The sequence below is a fragment of the Bufo bufo genome, chromosome 6, assembly GCF_905171765.1.
Source record: "Bufo bufo chromosome 6, aBufBuf1.1, whole genome shotgun sequence".
Taxonomy (NCBI): domain Eukaryota; kingdom Metazoa; phylum Chordata; class Amphibia; order Anura; family Bufonidae; genus Bufo; species Bufo bufo.
Window position 1 is genome coordinate 189,175,452 of NC_053394.1, and position 21,360 is coordinate 189,196,811.

The window sequence follows — 21,360 nt, forward strand, 5'->3', positions numbered from 1 at the left end:
CGAGGGGTACCCCGCAAGTAAAGGTATTTATCTAGAATGAAACAAAAGCGTGAAAGGTCCTCTTTAATATAAATACACACTTGAAATCAAGCTCGCATTTTAAGTCTGCTTATAATAGATGCTGCTCCCAGACAACTTCAAACCAGACTTCAGTTGTTTTTTTCCCCCCTGGATTGAAAGGACTGAGCTGGCCTGAACACTGGCTATTTAACTTCTCTTAATTAGACAACCACACACACCTAACTACTCACCTGTGCAAATCATAGGAATAAATGCGTATAGCAGCACAACGAAAAATTAAAGTCTTATCTTGTGGTGGTGCCAGCCGTGTTGGGAGCCAGTCAGAAGTTCCCCCTTGGATGCGTCATATAGAAGAAACCGCAGCACTCTCCTGTCTTCAATTCAGTGGAATTTATTTCACCAGCAAAAAAAAAATGCGACGTTTCGACTGTAAAGGTTTTTCTCAAGCAACATACAGAGTGAATAGTAACAGACATATATACCCATCCACCCACCTGTGATTAAAACCAATAATATATTCCTCCTCTCTATCCACACAGTGACAAAATCATATACCATGCTACACATGGACAGCAATGTATACACTTAGAAGCGGTAGAAGTGGTAGTAATTGAGGTCAAGGATTGCCCAGTACAAAATAGACAATCAGTAGGGGTTAAAAGTCTAGTAGGTAGTCCTGACAGGGTTAATTCTGAACACCGAAGCACTGTGTACATAGCAGAGACAATCGCTACACATGGACAGCACTGAATACACTTAGAAGTGCTGAATCGCAGCCCCAGAGTCTCGCTGTGGCATGCCTGCCAGATTTGAATACAGGCGTCACCATAACAGCAGGAGGAACACAATAGTTTAATCGCTCTTCCTACTGGTAAGTGAAAGGTCTGTGCGGCGCATTGCTTATAGCACAGACCTGTCACTTACCAGTAGGAGGAGCGCCCGGCCGGTCACAGACATCGCAGGTAAGTATAATGCTTCTAAAATTGCTAAGTAACCATGGCAGCCAGGACTGCAGTAGCGTCCTGGTTGCCATGGTTACTGATCGGAGCCCCTGCGATTAAACTGGGACTCCGATCGGAACTCTCCGCTGCCACCAATGATGGGGGGGGAAGAGGGGTGGCCGCACTGGCCACCAATGCATTTAATACAGGGGAGGCCGCACTGGCCACCAATGAATTTAAAACTGGGGAGGGAGGGGGGTAAGCCCCCTGCTGCCTGGCAGCACCTGATCTCTTACAGGGGGCTATGATCCGCACAATTAACCCCTCAGGTGCGGCACCTGAGGGGTTAATTGTGCAGATCACAGCTCCCTGTAAGAGATCGGGTGCTGCCAGGCAGCAGGGGGCAGTCATGTACACAGTTCTTAGTATATTCTAACTTGAAGCGTCCCCATCACTATGGGAACGCCTCTGTGTTAGAATATACTGTCGGATCTAAGTTTTCACAAAGTGAAAACTCAGCTCTGAAAAAGCTTTTATGCAGACGGATCAGTTTTTTCGTCACATATTGTACTTCATGACACTGGTAAAATGAAGTAAAAAAAAATCATTTTTTATTTAAAAAAAAAAAAAAAATTTCCAAAAATGTGTAAAAAAAAAATTGCAGATTTCCAAGTTTCAATTTCTCTACTATAATACATAGTAATACCTACAAAAATAGTTATTACTTTACATTCCCCATATGTCTACTTCATGTTTGGATCAATTTGGAAATGATATTTTATTTTTGGGGGATGTTACAAGGCTTAGAAGTTTAGGAGCAAATCTTGAAATTTTTCAGAAATTTTCAAAAACCAAATTTTTAGGGATCAGTTCAGGTCTGAAGTCACTTTGTGAGGCTTACATAATAGAAACCACCCAAAAATGACCCCATTCTAGAAACTACACCTCTCAAGGTATTCAAAACTGATTTTACAAACGTCATTAACCCTTTAGGTGTTCCACAAGAGTTAATGGCAAATGGTGAAACAATTTCAGAATTTAGATTTTTTGGCAAATTTTCCATTTTAATAAATTTTTCCAGTAACAAAGCAAGGGTTAACAGCCAAACAAAATGCTATATTTATTGCCCCAATGCTGTAGTTTGCAGAAACACCCCATATGTGGCCGTAAACTACTGTACGGGCACACAGTAGGGCGTAGAGGGAAACGTGCGCCATATGGTTTTTGGAAGGCAGATTTTGCTGGACTGGTTTTCTGGACACCATGTCCCATTTGAAGCCCCCCTGATGCACCCCCTAGAGTAGAAACTCCATAAAAGTGACCCCATCTAAGAAACTACACCCCTCAAGGTATTCAAAACTGATTTTACAAACTTTGTTAACCCTTTAGGTGTTCCACAAGATTCAATGGAAAATAGAGATACAATTTCAAAATTTCACTTTTTTGGCAGATTTTCCATTTTAATAATTTTTTTCCAGTTACAAAGCAAGGGTTAACAGCCAAACAAAACTCAATATTTATGGCTCTGATTCTGTAGTTTACAGAAACACCCCATATGTGGTCGTAAACCGCTGTACGGGCACACGGCAGGGTGCAGAAGGAAAGGAATGGCATACGGTTTTGGAAGACAGATTTTGCTGGACCGTTTTTTTTACACCATGTCCCATTTGAAGCCCCCTTGATGCACCCCTAGAGTAGAAACTCCAAAAAAGTGACCCCATTTTAGAAACTACGAGATCGGGTGGCAGTATTGTTGGTACTAGTTTAGGGTACATATGATTTTTGGTTGCTCTATATTACACTTTTTGTGAGGGAAGGTAACAAGAAATAGCTGTTTTGGCACCGTTTTTATTTTTTGTTATTTTCAACATTCATCTGACAGGTTAGATCATGTAATATTTTTATAGAGCAGGTAGTCACGGACGCGGCGATACCTAATATGTATACAGTTTTTTTATTTATGTAAGTTTTACACAATGATTTCATTATTGAAAAAAAAAATATCATCATGTTTTAGTGTCTCCATAGTCTGAGAGCCAGTTTTTTCAGTTTTTGGGCAAATATCTTGGGTAGGGTATGATTTTTGCGGGATGAGATGACGGTTTGATTAGCACTATTTTGGGGTGCGTATGACTTTTTGATCGCTTGCTATTACACTTTTTGTGATGTAAGGTGAAAATTGCTTTTTTTACACAGTTAATTTTTTTATTTAATTTTTTACGGTCTTTACCTGAGGGGTTAGGTCATGTGATATTTTTATAGAGCAGGTTATTACGGACGCGGCGATACCTAATATGTATACTTTTTTTTTATTTATGTAAGTTTTACACAATTATTTCATTTTTGAAACAAAAAAAATCATGTTTTAGTGTCTCCATATTCTAAGAGCCATAGTTTTTTCAGTTTTTGGGCGATTATCTTAGGTAGGGTCTCATTACTTGCTGGATGAGGTGACGGTTTGATTGGTACTATTTTGGCATACATACGACTTTTTTGATCACTTTTATTACCTTTTTTGGGAAGTAAGGTGGGCAAAATTTCAATTTCATCATAGTTTTTTATGGCGTTCACCGTGCAGGTAAAGTAACATGACCGTTTTACAGATCAGGTCGTTACGGATGCGGTGATATCAAACGTGTAGGGAATCATGTTTTTTTTTTTCATTTTTAATCAGTGATAAAAAAAAATGCTTTGATTTTCACTTTTTTTTACATTTTTTTGACCCAGACCCACTTGGTTCTTGAAGATCCAGTGAGTCTGATGTCTGTATAATACAGTACACTATATAGTGTACTGTACTGTATTTTCACTTTACAAAGTCTGATTACACTTCTGCCTTTAGCAGAAGTCTAATCAGCACCATGGACAGCCTCTGATCAGTACCATGGACAGCTGGACGCTTGTGAAGGCGTCCGGTTGCCATGGTAACCATCACTCGCTGCCACAGCAGAGCAGTGGGTGATGGGGAGGGAGGGGGCTGAAAAGGCACAGCAGCCCCCCGATGGGAGAGGGAGGGAGCTCCCTCCCTCTTAACATTTTCCAGTAGAAAACTGGGGCTGAAATGGCCCTTAGCAGCACTCTACAAAAGAGCGCTGCTAAGGGCCATCCGTCTCCGATTAGAAAAGACGGGCTGTGCAGCCAGACGCTGTGCTTCTCTGGGAGACAGAAGGCTGGGCACAGGAGTTAAAATGACTTTTATATTCCCCCTTTCTATGCAATCTAATGCTCCGTTATATTCACTGACCTCCGATCCCTGTGATAATATTTCACAAAGCAGCTGCCGGCTCACTGCGCACAGTGCTTCTACTTCCGGCGGCTGATTCATGAATTATCATCACAGGATCGCAGGTCAGTGAATATAACGGAGCATTAGATTGCATAGAAAGGAGGAATATAAATGTAATTTTTACTCCTAAGACTCCTGTGACCAGCCTTCTGTCTCCCAGGGAAGCACGGGAGGCAGAAGCATAGCGTCTGGCGGCACAGTCTGTCTTTTCTAATCGGAGACGGATGGCCCTTAGCAACGCTCTTTTGAAGAGTGCTGCTAAGGGCCATTTCAGTCCCAGTTTTCTACCAAAAAGAAACGTTTTGGCTAAATAAAGTCTATCGCAAAATTGTTACCCATCACTTGCCCTACACTTTAGCAGAAAATAAAATAAAATAAAAATATATGACAGTTATCCTTTAAAGTGTATAAGCTAAACTACACTACTCTGACTTGCTATAAAGTACAATAAAGTCAATCAGCAATGCACACAAATGATTTAGCACGCTCTCACAGATAGTCCCTTAATCTAAAATCTCACACTTAATACAAACACACTTGAAATCAAACACGCAAATGCTCACAAACGTTTTTAGTCGGCTTATATAGGTGCTGCTCTCAAACAACTGTAAACCACTCTACAGTTTTTTTTGTTTTTTTTTTACAAGACCTATAAGAAGCACAGACCCCCAATATATCATTTTAACATCTCTGCTGCATCTACTGGGGGTCAACAATCAAGGTTTGAGAAATTGATGTAGGATGATGATGCATGATTTTGTGAAATAAATACATCGGAATATAAATTAGTCTGGGCCACCATTAAATTTCAAAATCTTCAGAGAAAAAGGATTTGAAGCCCGCAGTGTCAACATGGATTCATGAGATGCCCACAAACTTCAGAATTTGAGGCTGATACTCGGGAGGAGCGGTCCATATGGGATCATTCTGGGGCTCTGTCTTAGCTGCTGTTCTGGGGTGCCTTCTTGAATTGTCCCTCTTCTCTCTCACTGGCCATATTTTTATCAGTAATAATGGTGTATGCCTCAGCTGAATAGTTTTTTATAAAGGGGTGCATAAATCTGTACCATTCAACATATTTATTTATTCACAGGCATGTGTATGGAATGTTTTTACACAATGTAAAAAAAAAGAAAAAGAAAAAATATTAAGACAAATTTGGTAGCAAAAAAAGTTGTCTTTCCTACAGTAAAAAAAGAAAAAACATTGGGAGATGTACATCACTGATGAATGCTTAGTGGGTGAAAGACACACACAAGCAATGGTTGTCTGTGTGCACGCAAGAGGTGAAGTAAAATTTTTTACAACAGAACGAAGAAAAAAAACCAAAAAAAATAAAATAAATAAAAATACTACCTGCAGCATGTATGCAGGAAAAAAAGTGGCAAAAGAGGAGCACGGATGAAGAAAAACAAGCCACTGCACCCAAAACTGAGCACAGATACTGATCATTGACACAGGCACCGATCAGCACTTGCCTGTCACAGCTTACACACAAATCAATTGGCGCAGATCTGGGGGGGGGGGGGGGGGGGGGGGGAATAGAAAAGTGAATGAAAATGTTTTATAAAAAAAAGTAAAGCATTCACTGATGGCCTGGCATCTGACAAGCAAAGGGGCGCCGTGACCAAATTAAATTGTGGCATGCAGAGAGGCTCTCAGTATTTTATATGCCTCTCTTCTGCTGTGATTGTCTGGTGTGCTACAGTTACTCGACCCACATGCCAGGAGGATAATCATAATCCTCCCCAGATATAAGCCAGTACCGATAAGCCCCTCCCCTAACCAATGTAATACAGGGAGAGAGGGAGAAAATGGGTACTATGCAGGAGCAGACAAGCGCATCACCCTTACATTTAAAGTTTTTTCTGTGGCACAACTACATACATATTATGTCTAGACCTCTATGTCGTTTTGATTATTTTTAGTATACCTACTGTAAAAGTTTAATGTACTGTGTCTTCAGAGATATGGTGCTGATCTTGCATTTAACATGTTTGTACATTTGAATACTGTATGTGAACTGTGATAGTGTTAAGAAGGTGTGACCTTGGTTGAAACTGAAGCTGAGATATGAGTGCTGGATAACAAGTCATAAGCACTGTGCTACCATACTGCATTTAGAAGGCCCTTAATTTGCACCTGGATCCTGCCTAGTCTTTAATAAGCCCATAGAAGCTCACCTTTAGGTACCCCAGCAGGAGTCTCTGCGGGCAGCACAGTGGCACCACGGAAAGCCCGCTCCAAGTAGTTGTGCTGCTTTGCCAACTGTTCCAGTGTCTCTTCCAAACGTAATCTCTGATCTCGCTCATATTGCAAAGCTCTCTGCCAGCGCTTACTGTGACTCTCTGCAAGAGACATGAAATCTCGACATGCCTAAAAAGAGGGAAAAGACAATAAATTAAGAGTTAGAAATCAAAACATTCTTATTGAGCCTGATATTTAAACCTTTCCGTGCCAAAAAGGTATCTCATGCTTCCTAGAAGGATGGCAATTAAGTGGTCAAGAACTTCTATCATACAGTCTGTGGCCATATAGCAAGCTATATAGCAGCTAGAGATGCCAGTCAGGAATTGTTTTAAAGCCGACATTCTAAGTTTTAAAACAAGTTTCAGACCATTAACCATAATTCAGCCTGAAATACACTCTATAGAATTTGCAGCTTTCTCCTGTCCCAATCTCTAAGGGCTGTATCTCTAGTTTATAGCAGCTATCATGCTATGCAGCATGAGATATACCTGTATAAAACAGCTCCTCTCTCCCTGTATAACTGTACATGACCCCCAAGGGCAGGGATAACATGGATTTCTGTGCGTGTTAGCTGTCCCCAACATCATTCAGAAGCATACTTGCCGTCGGTATGTCTCATATGGGGGATGGGGTGTTTTTCCAGAAAAAGAGAAGGTGAGAATTTGCCGTTATAATCACTCTTCTGTGACTAATGAGGCAGCTTACTAACACTGTGACTAAGACATTTACCAGTGTCACATCCAATTAGTTTTACAAAATGTAAAAAAAAACTGTAGGGCCACTTTTCAGACATGTGTAAGGCTACTTTCACACTAGCGTTGTTTGAATCCGGCGTTCAATTCCGACACCGGAACTGCCCGCCGGATCCGGAAAAACGTGTCAAAACTGATTACATTTGAATCCTGATCAGGATTTTTATCACAATGAAAAAATGCATTAGAAAAAACGGATCCGCCATTTATGGACTAACTTTTTTTTTCACATTTTTCGGGTTTAACATGCAAAAGCCGGATCCGGTTTGACTGAACACACGGCGCCGGATCCGGCTATATGCAAGTCAATGGGAATAAGACCGGATCCGGCGTTCAGTCAAAGTGTTCAGGATATTTGGCCGGAGGTAAAAATACAACAAGCTACGGTTTTCTGAAAAGCCTGATCAGTCAAAAAGACTGAACTGAAGACATCCTGATGCATCCTGAACGGATTGCTCTCCATTCAGAATGCATTAGTATAAAACTGATCAGTTTTTTTCCGGATTTGAGCCCCTAGGACGGAACTCCGCGCCGGAAAAGAAAAACGCTAGTTTGAAAGTACCCTAATACAGGGGCTTTCTCGTGCCTATATTTATGGGTGCAAGATTGAGGCCTCCAGCGGTTCATTATAACAGACTTACGGCACTCTAAGTGCTCATGCACACGAGCGTAATGGCTCAGACCGTAGACGGACGGGCCACAATATACGGGCACTGGCTGTGTGCACTCGGTGCTGCGGACTCAATAACTTGAATGGGCCAGCAATTCGCAAGATACACTCAAAGATAGGTGAAGTCCTATGTCTTGGGGAGCAGAGGCACGGATCAGAAGCCCATGGAAGCACTATGAAGCACTTTCGTGGTCTTTTGGGCCCATGCCTCTACACCATAAAAAGATAGAACATGTTCTATCTTTGCTGTATGTTGCAGATTGAGGACCCATTCAAGTCAATGGCACCGCATCCGCAAACACAGCAAGTGCCTGTGCACTGCGGACCACTGTATGTGGTCAGCAGCACGGGCACAGAGCCATTACACTCGTATGCATGAGCCTTAAGGGTGCCTGCACACAATGCGCTTACTTGCGTTTCTTCCGCTTGTATTTTGTATGGAAAAAACACAGCGTAATATACACTGAACAAAAATATAAACGCAACACTTTCAGTTCTGCTCCCATTTTACATGAGCTGAACTCAAAGATCTGAAAATTTCTACATACACAAAAGACCCATTACTCTGAAAAATTGTTCACAAATCTGCCTAAATCTGTGTTAGTGAGCACTTCTCCTTTGCCGAGATAATCCATCACACCTCACAGGTGGGGGGGGGGTCAGAAAGCCAGTCAGTATCTGGTGTGGCCACCATTTGCCTCACGCAGTGCAACACATCTCCGTCACTTAGAGTTGATCAGGTTGTTGATTGTGGTCTGTGGAATGTTGGTCCACTCCTCTTCAATAGCTGTGCGAAGTTGCAGAATATGGGCAGGAACTGGAACACGTATATGCCGATCCAGAGCATCCCAAACATGCTCAATGGGAGACAAGTCCGGTGAGCATGCTGGCCATGAAAGAATTGGGATGTTTTCAGCTTCCAGGAACTGTGTACAGATCCTTGCAATAATGGGGCCGTGCATTATCATGCTGCAACACGAGGTGATGGTCGTGGATGAATGGCACAACAATGGGCCTTCGGATCTCGTCACGGAATCTATGTGCATTCGAAATGCCATCAATAAAATGCACGTGTGTTCGTTGTCATTAATATACGCCTGCCCATACCATAACCCCACCACCACCATGGTCCACTTGATCCACGTTGACGTCAGCAAACCGCTCACCCACACGACGCCACACATGATGTCTGCAATCCGCCCCGGAACAGTGAAAACCGGGACTTATCCGTGAACAGAACGCCAATCACCATCGAATGTGAGCATTTGCCCACTCAAGTCGGTTACGACGACGAACTGCAGTCGGGTCCAGACCCCGATGATGACGGGTCTGGACCCCCCACCCACCCTACAATACTTTAAAAAATTGTACAAACTTCACAGGAGTAATGCCCTATCTGTGCCCCCATAACAGGAGTAATGCCCTATCTGTGCCCCCATAACAGGAGTAATGCCCTATCTGTGCCCCCATAACAGGAGTAATGCCCTATCTGTGCCCCCATAACAAAAGTAATGCTTTATCTATGCCCCCTTCATGGTAGCAATGCCCAGTGTGCCCCCTTCATAATAGCAAATGCCCAGTGTGCCCCCTTCATAATAGCAAATGCCCAGTGTGCCCCCTTCATAATAGCAAATTCCCAGTGTGCCCCCTTCATAATAGCAAATGCCCAGTGTGCCCCCTTCATAACAGAAATTCCTACAACGACAATACACAGTGCACACCCCAAAATGACCCGACATTTGACCGTCTGTTCAAGGTTAGGTCCACCCTTGACCACTTTAACACCAAGTTTGCTGATAAAAATTCCGCCAGTACCTGCCTAGCAAACGGGCAAGGTATGGCATAAAAATTTACAAACTTTGTGAGAGTAGCTCCGGGTACACCTACAAGTTCTGAAGGGAAAGATTCCCGCATAGAACCCCCAGAATGCCCTCCCCATCCTAGGAGTTAGTGGAAAGATTGTGTGGGACTTTCTGCACCCACTGATGGATAAGGGTTACCACCTCTATGTGGATAACTATTATACCAGCATACCCCTATTCAGGTCCCTAACTGCCAGAGGTACTGTCGCTTGCGGCACAGTGCGCAAAAAACAGAGAGGGCTCCCTAGATCCCTGGTAGGGCAACCACTGAGAATGGGTGAAAGCAGGGCTTTCCTCCATGAGAACATGCTGGCCGTTAAGTACAAGGACAAGAGGGATGTCTTTTTACTGACCACCATTCACACAAATACCAGCACCCCTGCTCATGTCTGAGGTACCACTACCACTGTCCCCAAACCAGTTTGCATCCTGGACTACAATAAGCACATGGGAGAGGTTGATCATTCAGATCAAGTTCTGAAGCCCTACAGTGCCACACGAAAAACAAAAGTGTGGTACAAAAAGCTGGCCGTACACATTGTAAAGGGGGCAATGTACAATGCGTATGTGCCATTTCAAAATGCAGGCCACACAGGAACTTTCCTCCAGTTCCAAGAGGTGGTTATCAAGGGCCTAATTTTTCAAAGCCAGGCCGGGGAGGGTCCCAGTACTTCAGGGAGTCATGGTGCCCGTGTTGTACCAGGGAAACATTTTCCAGGTCAAGTCCCCCAGACAGCAAGGAAGGGAAGGACCCAAAAAAGATGCAGGGTGTGTTCCAAAAGGGGGATAAGGAAAGACACCATTTACCCCTGAAAAACCTGGCCTGTGCATGCAGGAGTGTTTTAGAATCTACCACACATCTATGGAGTATTAATTTCATCCTTGATGTACCCTGTAATTTTACAACCTTATACCTCTGATTTAGTTTGCATAGCTTACATATTCACTTTTCACCAACCACTACATATTCATTTCTATAAAACACCTGTTAGGTCAAAAGTGCCCTTTCCACCACTTAAAATGTTCGTATGGGGATGCTCTTTCCGAAATGGGGTCACTTCTTGGGATTTTCATTTCTGGGGACCTCAGGAAATTTATTTAATTGGACATGGCACCTAAAATCCAATTCAGGCATGTCAGCGAAATTCATATTTTGCTATTTGCCTGCTGTGTACACATACAGCAGGCAAGAAGCACATATGGGGTGTTTCCTGAATGGGGGGAAAATGGGGAACACAACCCGGTGTGCATTTTTTCCTTTAACCCCCTGAGGGGGAAACATTGGGGTCTGCTAGTAATTACTTTTTCTTCACAAATATGTGCTTTGAAATGCTTTCCAAGTATTTCGGTCTTCTGTGAGACACCTGTTTGCTGAAAAGTACCCTTTCCACCACTTAAAATGTTCGTACGGGAATGTTCTTTCCGAAATGGGGTCACTTTGGTTTTTCATTTCTGGGGACCTCAGGAATTTATTTAATACATGTTTGCCAATTCAGGTCACAAAATCCATATTTAGTTGTTTGACTCTAGAGCCCAGCTGTGCACCCATACATCATTTTTTGAGCACATATGGGGTGTTGGCGTATTCGGGGCAAATGGGGAACAAAATGTGGGGTGCATTTTGTCCTGTTACCCCTTGTGAAAGTAAAAAATGTGGGTGTAAAGCAACTTTTTCTGTAAAAATATTTAATCTTTAATTTTCACAGCCAAGCGTTTCCCAATTCTGCGAAACGCCCGATGGGTCAAAGTGCTCACTACACACCTTGAAATATTCCTTGAAGGGTGTAGTTTCTAGAATGGGATACATTTTTGGGTGTTTCCACTGTAGGGCCACCTCAGGGTGTCTTCACATGCAACATAGCTCCCAATTACCATTCCAGCTAAATCCGCTCTCCTAATGCCATATGGTGCTCCTTCCACTCTGAAGCATGCTGTGCGCCCATACATCAGTTTTTGAGCACTGATTCAGGGTAATAGATTGAGTTTTGTGTGGCTGTTAACCCTTGATGTGTTGCAGAAAAAATAGATGAACAGATAAAATCTGCTAAAAAAAAAAAAAGTGAAATTTTGAATTTTCCTTCCCATTTTCATTTATTTCTCATGGGGCACCTAAAGGGTTAACAAAGTTTGTAAAATCTGTTTTGAATACCTTGAGGGGTGTAGTTTCTAAAATGGGGTGATTTATGGGTGGATTTAATATGCAAGTCCCAGAAAGTGACTTCATAACTGAACTGGTCCTGAAAAAATTGGGGTTTGGAAATGTTCTTAAAAATTTTAAGATTTGCTTCTAAACTTCTCAGCCTTCTAACGTCCCAAAAAAATAAAATGTAATTTTCAAAATGATCCAAACATGAAGTAGACATATGGGGAATGTAAAGTAATAACTCTTTTTGGAGTTATTACTATCCATTATAAAAGTTGAGAAATTGAAATTTGCACTTTCAACATTTTTGGTAAATTTGGTATTTTTATTTTTTATAAATAAAAATGAAATTTTTTGACTCAATTTTACAACTGTCATGAAGTACAATATGTGACGAGAAAACAATCCCAGAATGGCCTGGATAAGTAAAAGCGTTTAAGGTATTAAGTGGTCCTTAGGCTCCATTCACACATCCGCAATTTCGTTCCGCATTTTGCGATGTGCTGCCCAGACACGGAATTGCGGATCCACACTTCCGTTCCGCAAAAAAATAGAACATGTCCTATTCTTGTCCGCAAATGCGGACAAGAACAGGCATATTCTATTAGTGCCGGCAATGTGCGTTCCGCAAAATGCAGAACACACATTGCCGCTTTCCGTGTTTTGCGGATCCATTGCGGACGTGTGACTGGAGCCTTAAGGTGAAATATGGCAGGGTCCTGAACGGGTTAAAGTGACCATCCTGGAGTGAAAATAATGCTGGTTAAGGCCTCATGCACACAACTAGTTTTGGTCCACTTCTGATCCGCATTTTTTGCGAATTGGATGCAAACCCTTTCATTTTAATGGGGTCATAAAAGATGCGGTCCAAATCCGTATTTCCCTTCCGCAGCCCTGCAAAAAAATAAAAATAGAACGTCCTATTCTTGTCCATGTTGTGGACAAGACTAAATTTCTAACAGAGTGCAGGATTTACCAATCCGCAAAATGCGGAATGCACACAGACGGTATCAGTGTTTTGCGGACCACAAAAACAGATACGGTAGCGTGTAGAAGTCTAAATCCGTAGTTACTAAAACAGACATGATCGCAGAAATTTTACCGAAATGCTGAAAAATTCTCCTTAATGCATTTGAACACAATTTGATATTTAAAGATTAAATTAGATTTATGACTCCAGAAAACGCTCAGATCCTGAATTTTTACTCATTGCCCAAGATCCACAAGGGGATTAACCCACTCAAGGGTAGACTGATTGTCTCAGGAGTGGACTCCCTATTCCAAAATGCCAGTATCTATGTGGATAAAATTTTACGTTCTTTTGTTACTTCCTTATAGTCTTATATAAGATAATACTGACCTATTGTTCAAAATCAAGCATACAGCTCTGGAGAGATTGACACTGTTGGCATCAATTGATGTAGAGGCCCTCTACAGCAGTATACCACATGAATGGGGCCTTAAAGCTGTTCATCATTTTTGGAAACCAGGGGTATACACTTCCTTCCACATTCCAACAAAATTTGTTCTTACCCCTCTACGGTTCATTTTGATGCATAATTATTTCTACCATCAGCTCAGGGGCACCGCTATGGGTAGCCCATGTGCACTGACCTGTGCGAAATTTGCTCCTGGGCTGGTGGGAAGACAGGAGAGTTTTTGGGGAGGAGGAAAACCACTGGACCACCCACATTCTCTTTTGGGGGAGGTACATTGAGGACATGGCATCCTGGTACTGTGGGATGGTCCAGTGGACTTTTTTAAAGCCTTTGTTGAGACCGTTAATACAAACCCAATGGATCTATACTTTAAGGTCCAGAGGGCCTTAATGAACAACTTTTGTTTAGTTGTTTCCACTATGTCCCCTCTCACCCTTACCTTTAACTTAATAGCCTGTTAGTTTTATATATCCCAACCATACCGATGGATTATTTCTGATCCGATAATAGACTATCTATAGATTTAGTGACTTACCATTAGGGGGTATTCCCATCTCAGACAATGGGGGCATATCCTAGCGATATGCCCCCATTGTCTGAGATGGGACAACCCCTTTAACCACTACAGGACCGCCGTATGCAGGATTGCGTCTTTGCGGCGGCCCTGTTATTCCTCCTGGACGCGCTGGTGCGTCCTCTCGTAAGACACGAGATTTCGGGCAAAGCCGGCACGCGCATCGCGGGCCGGCAAAAGTTAAAGGACAATTTCGTCATCAACCTGCCAGCCAATGATCGTCGATGGCAGGCTGATGATTTTCAAAAAAAATCGAATCAGAAGCCATCTAACACATTATATTTATAAATATAATGTGTTAAATGGCTTCTCTGCTCCTCTGCTGGTCCTTTTCGTCGGTTGGTTCCAGCAGAGGAGCAGACATCACAGTGAGTACACCCAACACTACACTTAGCCCCCAGATGACCCTCCATCATCCCAATTAACCCCTTGATCACCCCTGTCAATCACCTAGTGAAAGGGAAAAAAGTGATCAGTGTAAACTGTCACTTTTTTTTTTCACTGGTATTGACTGATAGTTTTAGGATAGTTTAGGCCACTTGGTTAGGTAGTTAGCGATAGTTTAGCGCCCAGCCCACCGCACTGCAGTCACTGATTCGCTGATTAGCGTATCGCTAATCAGCATTTGTACTGTTATAGTATCTGTAAATGATCAGAACTGATAACAGTCAGATCTATAATAGCATTAGTGTCACCTTAGTTCGCCCTCCACGCAAAACGCAGTGTTTGCCCGATCAAGCCTGATCGGTCGCCCACATGTGCGTTCACCCACGCCCCTGCCCCGCCGCAGTGACAAAAATAGTTTTTTTTTATCACTGCACAATCCACTTTACAAGCGCTGCGGGGATAAAAAAAAAATCAGTTTTGATATTTTTTATCAATCACAGCGGCCTCCGGTACTTCGTTAGCCTCCCATTTGTAAGACAGGCTTGCTTTTTTTCTTGGGTAGTCTCAGGGAATACCCCCTAAATTTAGTTGACCAAATGGCAAACAAGGGGTATTCTTCTGAAGAGGCCTACAGGCTTTTGACCCAGTCGGATGAGGAATGGGAACCCTCATCTGACGAATCCAGCGGGTCAGAATATGAACCTGTAGAAAGCAGTGGCAGTCTGACCCAAAGTTCGGACGAGGAGGATGAGGTCCCTGATACCACCAGGCGTACCCGGCCTCATGTTGCTAGACCACAGGTTGCGCAGGATCCGCTTTAAGGGCAGCAGAGTGGGGCTGGCGCTGTCGGATTAGGTGGTGAGGCATACACCAGCAGCGCAGCCCATCCTAGACCTAGTACCAGCACTGCCGTACAACATGGTGAAGTGGCGAGCACCAGAAGGGCAGTTGAAGCTGGTACGGTGGCACGTGCATTAGTTCCCCCGTCGCAGCGACCGCACAGACAGTCCCGTAGAGCCCTTAGACTCCCTGAGGTGCTGGCAAACCCTGATTGGCAGCCCCCAACTTCAGCCGCACCAATAGTTCCCCCTTTCACCGCCCAGTCTGGAGTTCGGGTTGAGACAGCTAAGATCAGTTCGGCACTGTGGTTTTTGGAGCTGTTCTTGACTGCGGAGCTCTTGGACTTAGTTGTGGCAGAAACAAACCGATATGCCACTGAATTTATAGCCGCCAACCCGGGAACGCTTTTATGCCCAGTCTTTCCGGTGGAAACCCGTCCAAGTTTCCGAATTTAAAATTTTTCTGGGCCTTCTCCTCAACATGGGCTTAACCAAAAAGCATGAATTGCGGTCATATTGGTCCACGAACCCAATTCATCACATGCCCATGTTCTCTGCTGCCATGTCCAGGACACGATTTGAGACCATCCTGCGTTTCCTGCACTTTAGCGACAACAGCATCCTCGTCCCAGAGGCCACCCAGCTTTTGACCGGCTCCACAAAATTCGGCCCCTCATAGACCACTTCAACACCAAATTTGCAGATTTGTATACCCCTGAGCAAAACATCTGCGTAGACGAGTCCCTTATACATTTTACCGGGCGCCTTGGCTTCAAACAATACATCCCAAGCAAGCGCGCCCGGTATGGGGTCAAATTGTATAAGCTCTGTGAAAGTGCCACAGGCTATACCCACAAATTTCGGATCTATGAGGGTAAAGATCAGACCCTGGAGCCGGTCGGTTGCCCTGACTACCTGGGGAGCAGTGGGAAGACAGTCTGGGACTTGATGTCACCCTTATTTGGCAAGGGGTACCATCTTTATGTGGACAAAATGCCCTTCTTCAGGCATTTGTTCCTAGAACAGATTGGCTGCTGTGGCACCGCGCGACCTAGTCGCCGGGGCTTCCCCCAACGGCCCGTTACCACCCGTCTTGCAAGGGGGGAGAGGGCTGCCTTGTGTAACCAAGAACTGCTCGCGGTAAAATGGAGAGACAAGCGTGACGTTTACATGCTCTCCTCCATTCACGCAGACACGACAATCCAAATTGAACGAGCAACCAGTGTCATTCAAAAGCCCCTCTGTGTCCACAACTATAATTTGCTCAGGGGAGGGGTGGACTTCAATGACCAGATGTTGGCTCCTTATTTACTTTCCCGCAGGACCAGACGCTGGTATAAGAAGGTGTCTGTATATTTAATTCAATTGGCTGTATATAATAGTTTTGTTCTCTACAGTAAGGCTGGGAGAACAGGATCCTTCCTCAAATTTCAGGAAGAGATCATCGAGAACCTCCTGTATCCAGGAGGTTCCGTGGTCCCATCAACCAGTGTAGTGAGCCGTCTACACGAGCGACATTTCCCCAGTGTCGTTGCTGGTACCTCAAACCGACCGCCACCCCGAAAAAAATGTTGTGTCTGTAGCAGGAGTGGAATAAGGCGTGACACCAGCTATTTCTGTCCTGACTGCCCTGACCACCCTGCCCTATACTTTGGGGAGTGTTTCCGGAAGTACAACACACAGGTACACTTAACATAGGGATTGCGTTTCACAGGACAGGCACACAGGGCTATTAGGGCCATTTCACTCACAGCTGCTGCAAACCTCTCCTTTCACCTGGGACAAAGTGCATAATGTACTTCGCCACATCTTTGGGCGATTTGCGCTTTGCACATTGTCCCATGGGGAAGGAGAGGTTTGTCCTATAAAAAGGTAAAAAAAAAAAAAAAAAAATCACCGTTAAGCAAAAAAGTTAACGTTCTGTTCAAAAAGTTAAATAAAGTTTATATGTTCCGTTCAAATGTTATTATAAAGTTAATAAATTTATTGCGTTGCGGCCTGGTTTTTTGTTTTTACCTTGGACCAACCCATCAACCAGCTGCAGCACTGATGTGCATTCTGACAGAAGCATTGCGCTGCTGTCAGATTACATAAAAGTCTGTGTATGCGGCGCGGCAAGACGAGATTTCTCCTCTGCAGTAAAAGAGACGTTTGCCGAGGCTTATGAGCTGAGGGGGAGGTGGTGTTCATATACTTTGGCAAACACTTTGTATATGAAAAAAAAATATATATATATAAAATCCCGCCAACATCGATTGATGTGAATGGAGAAATCGTGTTTGCCAGGGCATACGGGCTGAGTGGGTTTGGATGTTGGGCGGAGCTCCTATGTCCTGGCAGACGCCCCTCTTTTTTTTTTGGCAGAGATTTTTTCATCCACATTGTTTAATGCGAATGAATAAATCTGTGACGTTCATTTTTTCTTTCAGCCCAAAGGCTGAACGAAAAAAAAATATATCATTCCCCGTATGCTCAATATAAGGAGAATAGCAGAAACTCCTAATGCTGGCCATACATGTAATGATTGCGGAGACCCTCAAATGCCAGGGCAGTACAAACACCAAACAAATGACCCCATTTTGGAAAGAAGACACCCCAAGGTATTCGCTGAGGGGCATATTGAGTCCATGAAAGATTGAAATTTTTGTCCCAAGTTAGCAGAAAGGGAGACTTTGTGAGAAAAAAACAACAAAAAAAAAATCAATTTCCACTAACTTGTGCAAAAAAAAAAAATCTTCTATGAACTCGCCATGCCCCTCATGGAATACCTTGGGGTGTCTTCTTTCCAAAATGGGGTCACATGTGGGGAATTTATACTGCCCTGGCATTTTAGGGGCCCTAAAGCGTGAGAAGTCTGGGATCCAAATGTCTAAAAATGCCCTCCTAAAAGGAATTTGGGCCCCTTTGCGCATCTAGGCTGCAAAAAAGTGTCACACATGTGGTATCACCGTACTCAGGAGAAGTTGGGCAATATGTTTTGGGGTGTCATTTTACATATACCCATGCTGGGTGAGATAAATATCTCGGTCAAAGACAACTTTTCCCATTTTTTTTTATACAAAGTTGTCATTTTAGAGAGATATTTCTCTCACCCAGCGTGGGTATATGTAAAATGACACCCCAAAACACATTGCCCAACTTCTGAGTACGGCGATAGCACATGTGTGACACTTTTTTTGCAGCCTAGGTGGGCAAAGGGGCCCACATTCCAAAGAGCACCTTTAGGATTTCACAGGGCATTTTTTACACATTTTGGATTTCAAACTACTTCTCACGCATTAGGGCCCCTAAAATGCCAGGGCAGTATAACTACCCCACAAGTGACCCCATTTTGGAAAGAAGACACCCCAAGGTATTTCGTGATGGGCATAGTGAGTTCATGGAAGTTTTTATTTTTTGTCACAATTTAGTGGTATATGAGACTTTGTAAGGAGAAAAAAAAATAAAAATAAAAAAAAAAATCATAATTTTCCGCTAACTTGTGACAAAAAATAAAAAGTTCTATGAACTCACTATGCCCATCAGCAAATACCTTAGGGTGTCTACTTTCCGAAATGGGGTCATTTGTGGGGGTTTTCTACTGTCTGGGCATTGTAGAACCTCAGGAAACATGACAGGTGCTCAGAAAGTCAGAGCTGCTTCAAAAAGCGGAAATTCACATTTTTGTACCATAGTTTGTAAACGCTATAACTTTTACCCAAACCATTTTTTTTTTACCCAAACATTTTTTTTTATCAAAGACATGTAGAATAATACATTTAGAGAAAAATTTATATATAGATGTCGTTTTTTTTGAAAATTTTACAACTGAAAGTGAAAAATTTCATTTTTTTGCAAAAATTTAGGAAAATTTCGATTAATAACAAAAAAAGTAAAAATGTCAGCAGCAATGAAATACCACCAAATGAAAGCTCTATTAGTGAGAAGAAAAGGAGGTAAAATTAATTTGGGTGTTAAGTTGTATGACCGAGCAATAAACGGTGAAAGTAGTGTAGTGCAGAATTGTAAAAAGTGGTCTGGTCATTAAGGGTGTTTAAGCTAGGGGGGCTGAGGTGGTTAAGGTGTCCGGATCTAATAGTGACCCCCATTTTTTGTATATTTTCCCTTTGTCCTCATGCACATGACCGCTGTGTGCATCCGTGGCAGTTGTGCCGTTTTCCGTTTTTTTTTCGCGGACCCATTGAATTTCAATGGGTCCGTGGAAGAATCGGAAAATGCACCGTTTTGCAGCCGCATCCATGATCCGTGTTTCCTGTCCGTCAAAAAAATATGACCTGTCCTATTTTTTTGACGGACAACGGTTCACGGACCCATTCAAGTCAATGGATCCGTGAAAGAACGCGGATGCACACAAGATTGGCATCCGCGTCCGTGATCCGTAGGTTACTTTCATACAGACGGATCCGAAGATCGGTCTGCATAAAAGTTTTTTCAGAGCTGAGTTTTCACTTCGTGAAAACTCATATCCAACAGTATATTCTAACACAGAGGCGTTCCCATAGTGATGGAGACGCTTGTAGTTAGAATATACTACGAACTGTGTACATGACTGCCCCCTGCTGCCTGGCAGCACCCGATCTCTTACAGGGGGCTGTGATCCGCACAATTAACCCCTCAGGTGCTGCACCTGAGGGGTTAATTGTGCATATCATAGCCCCCTATAAGAGATCAGGGGCTGCCAGGCAGCAGGGGGGCAGAGCCCCCTCCCTCCCCAGTTTTAATTTCATTGGTGGCCAGTGGGCCCCCCCTCCCTCCCTCTATTGTATTATTTTCATTGGTGGCACAGTGTGCGGGCCCCCCCCCCCCTCCCTCTATTGTATTATTTTCATTGGTGGCACAGTGTGCGGCCTCCCCCCGGCCCCCCCTCCCTCCCTTATATTATTTTCATTGGTGGCAGTGTGCGGCCTCCCCCCGCCCCCCCCCTCTATTGCATTATTTTCATTGGTGGCACACTGTGCCACCAATGAAAATAATACAATAGAGGGAGGGAGGGGGGGGCCTGCCCCCTGCTGTCTGGCAGCCCCTGTGTACATGACTGCTGCCTGGCAGCACCCGATCTCTTACAGGGGACTATGATACGCACAATTAACCCCCCTCAGGTGCGGCACCTGAGGGGTTAATTGTGCGGATCACAGCCCCCTGTAAGAGATCGGGTGCTGCCAGGCAGCAGTCATGTACACAGTTCGTAGTATATTCTAACTTGAAGCGTCCCCATCACCATGGGAACGCCTCTGTGTTAGAATATACTGTCGGATCTGAGTTTCACGATCTAACTCATATCCGACAGTATATTCTAACATAGAGGCGTTCCCATGGTGATGGGGACGCTTCAAGTTAAAATATCCCATCGGATTGGAGAAAACTCCGATCCGATGGTATAATAGGGACTCCTGACTTTACATTGAAAGTCAATGGGGGATGGATCGGTTTGCAATTGCACCATATTGTGTCAACGTCAAACGGATCCGTCCCTATTGACTTGCATTGTAAGTCAGGACGGATCCGTTTGGGTCCGCACGGCCAGGCGGACACCAAAACGACTTTTTTTCATGTCCGTGGATCCTCCAAAAATCAAGGAAGACCCACGGACGAAAAAACGGTCACGGATGACGGACCCCGTTTTTGCGGACCTTAAAAAAAAACAGTCGTGTGCATGAGGCCTTTCTTGGATGGGCTCATTAGTATTATAGTCCTCTATTACCCTCCATTATTGGCCTAACTACTCATCTTGTGGGGGATTCAGTCAGCACAACCCTGTATGCAGGTGCACATCGCTATGGCGAAATACACATACAAAAGCAAAAACACAAATGTAATAGAACTCTGCAACCAGCACTCTGCCCTGTCCTTATGCTGGATGTTGAATGATGCATTGGTGTACATTTTGGCCAAAGCGTAATAAGCCACTCACCACGTCAAGGTCGTCTCTATGAGTGGTCCCTAACACTAGTACCTACCTGTTATCGGCCAGGGAGCGCAGGCACAGAATGCACGCCAGGCACACTCTGCTTTTAACCCCGTCCGGTGCCGTGACAGCTTTCATGTGTCTGCTTATATAGCACCTAGCAGTAGCCATTTGGCTCCAGGAGAAGTATATAGTGGCCTCAGCATGTATGTTGGTACTTGCATCCCTGGATCCGATCAAAGCTGTCACGGCACCGGACAGGGTTAAAAGCAGTGTGCCTTGCGTGCATGC

The 21,360-nt window shown here is 43.8% G+C and overlaps 1 protein-coding gene across 1 annotated transcript in view; it reads right to left on the minus strand.

The window, feature by feature from the left end:
* The window catches only part of LOC121003272 (oxysterol-binding protein 1-like), a 362,083-nt gene that overhangs the window by 228,802 nt on the left and 111,921 nt on the right, over nucleotides 1-21,360 (minus strand). The window contains 1 exon segment of the mRNA XM_040434977.1: nucleotides 6,432-6,624. Coding sequence (XP_040290911.1) covers nucleotides 6,432-6,624 — 193 coding nt within the window.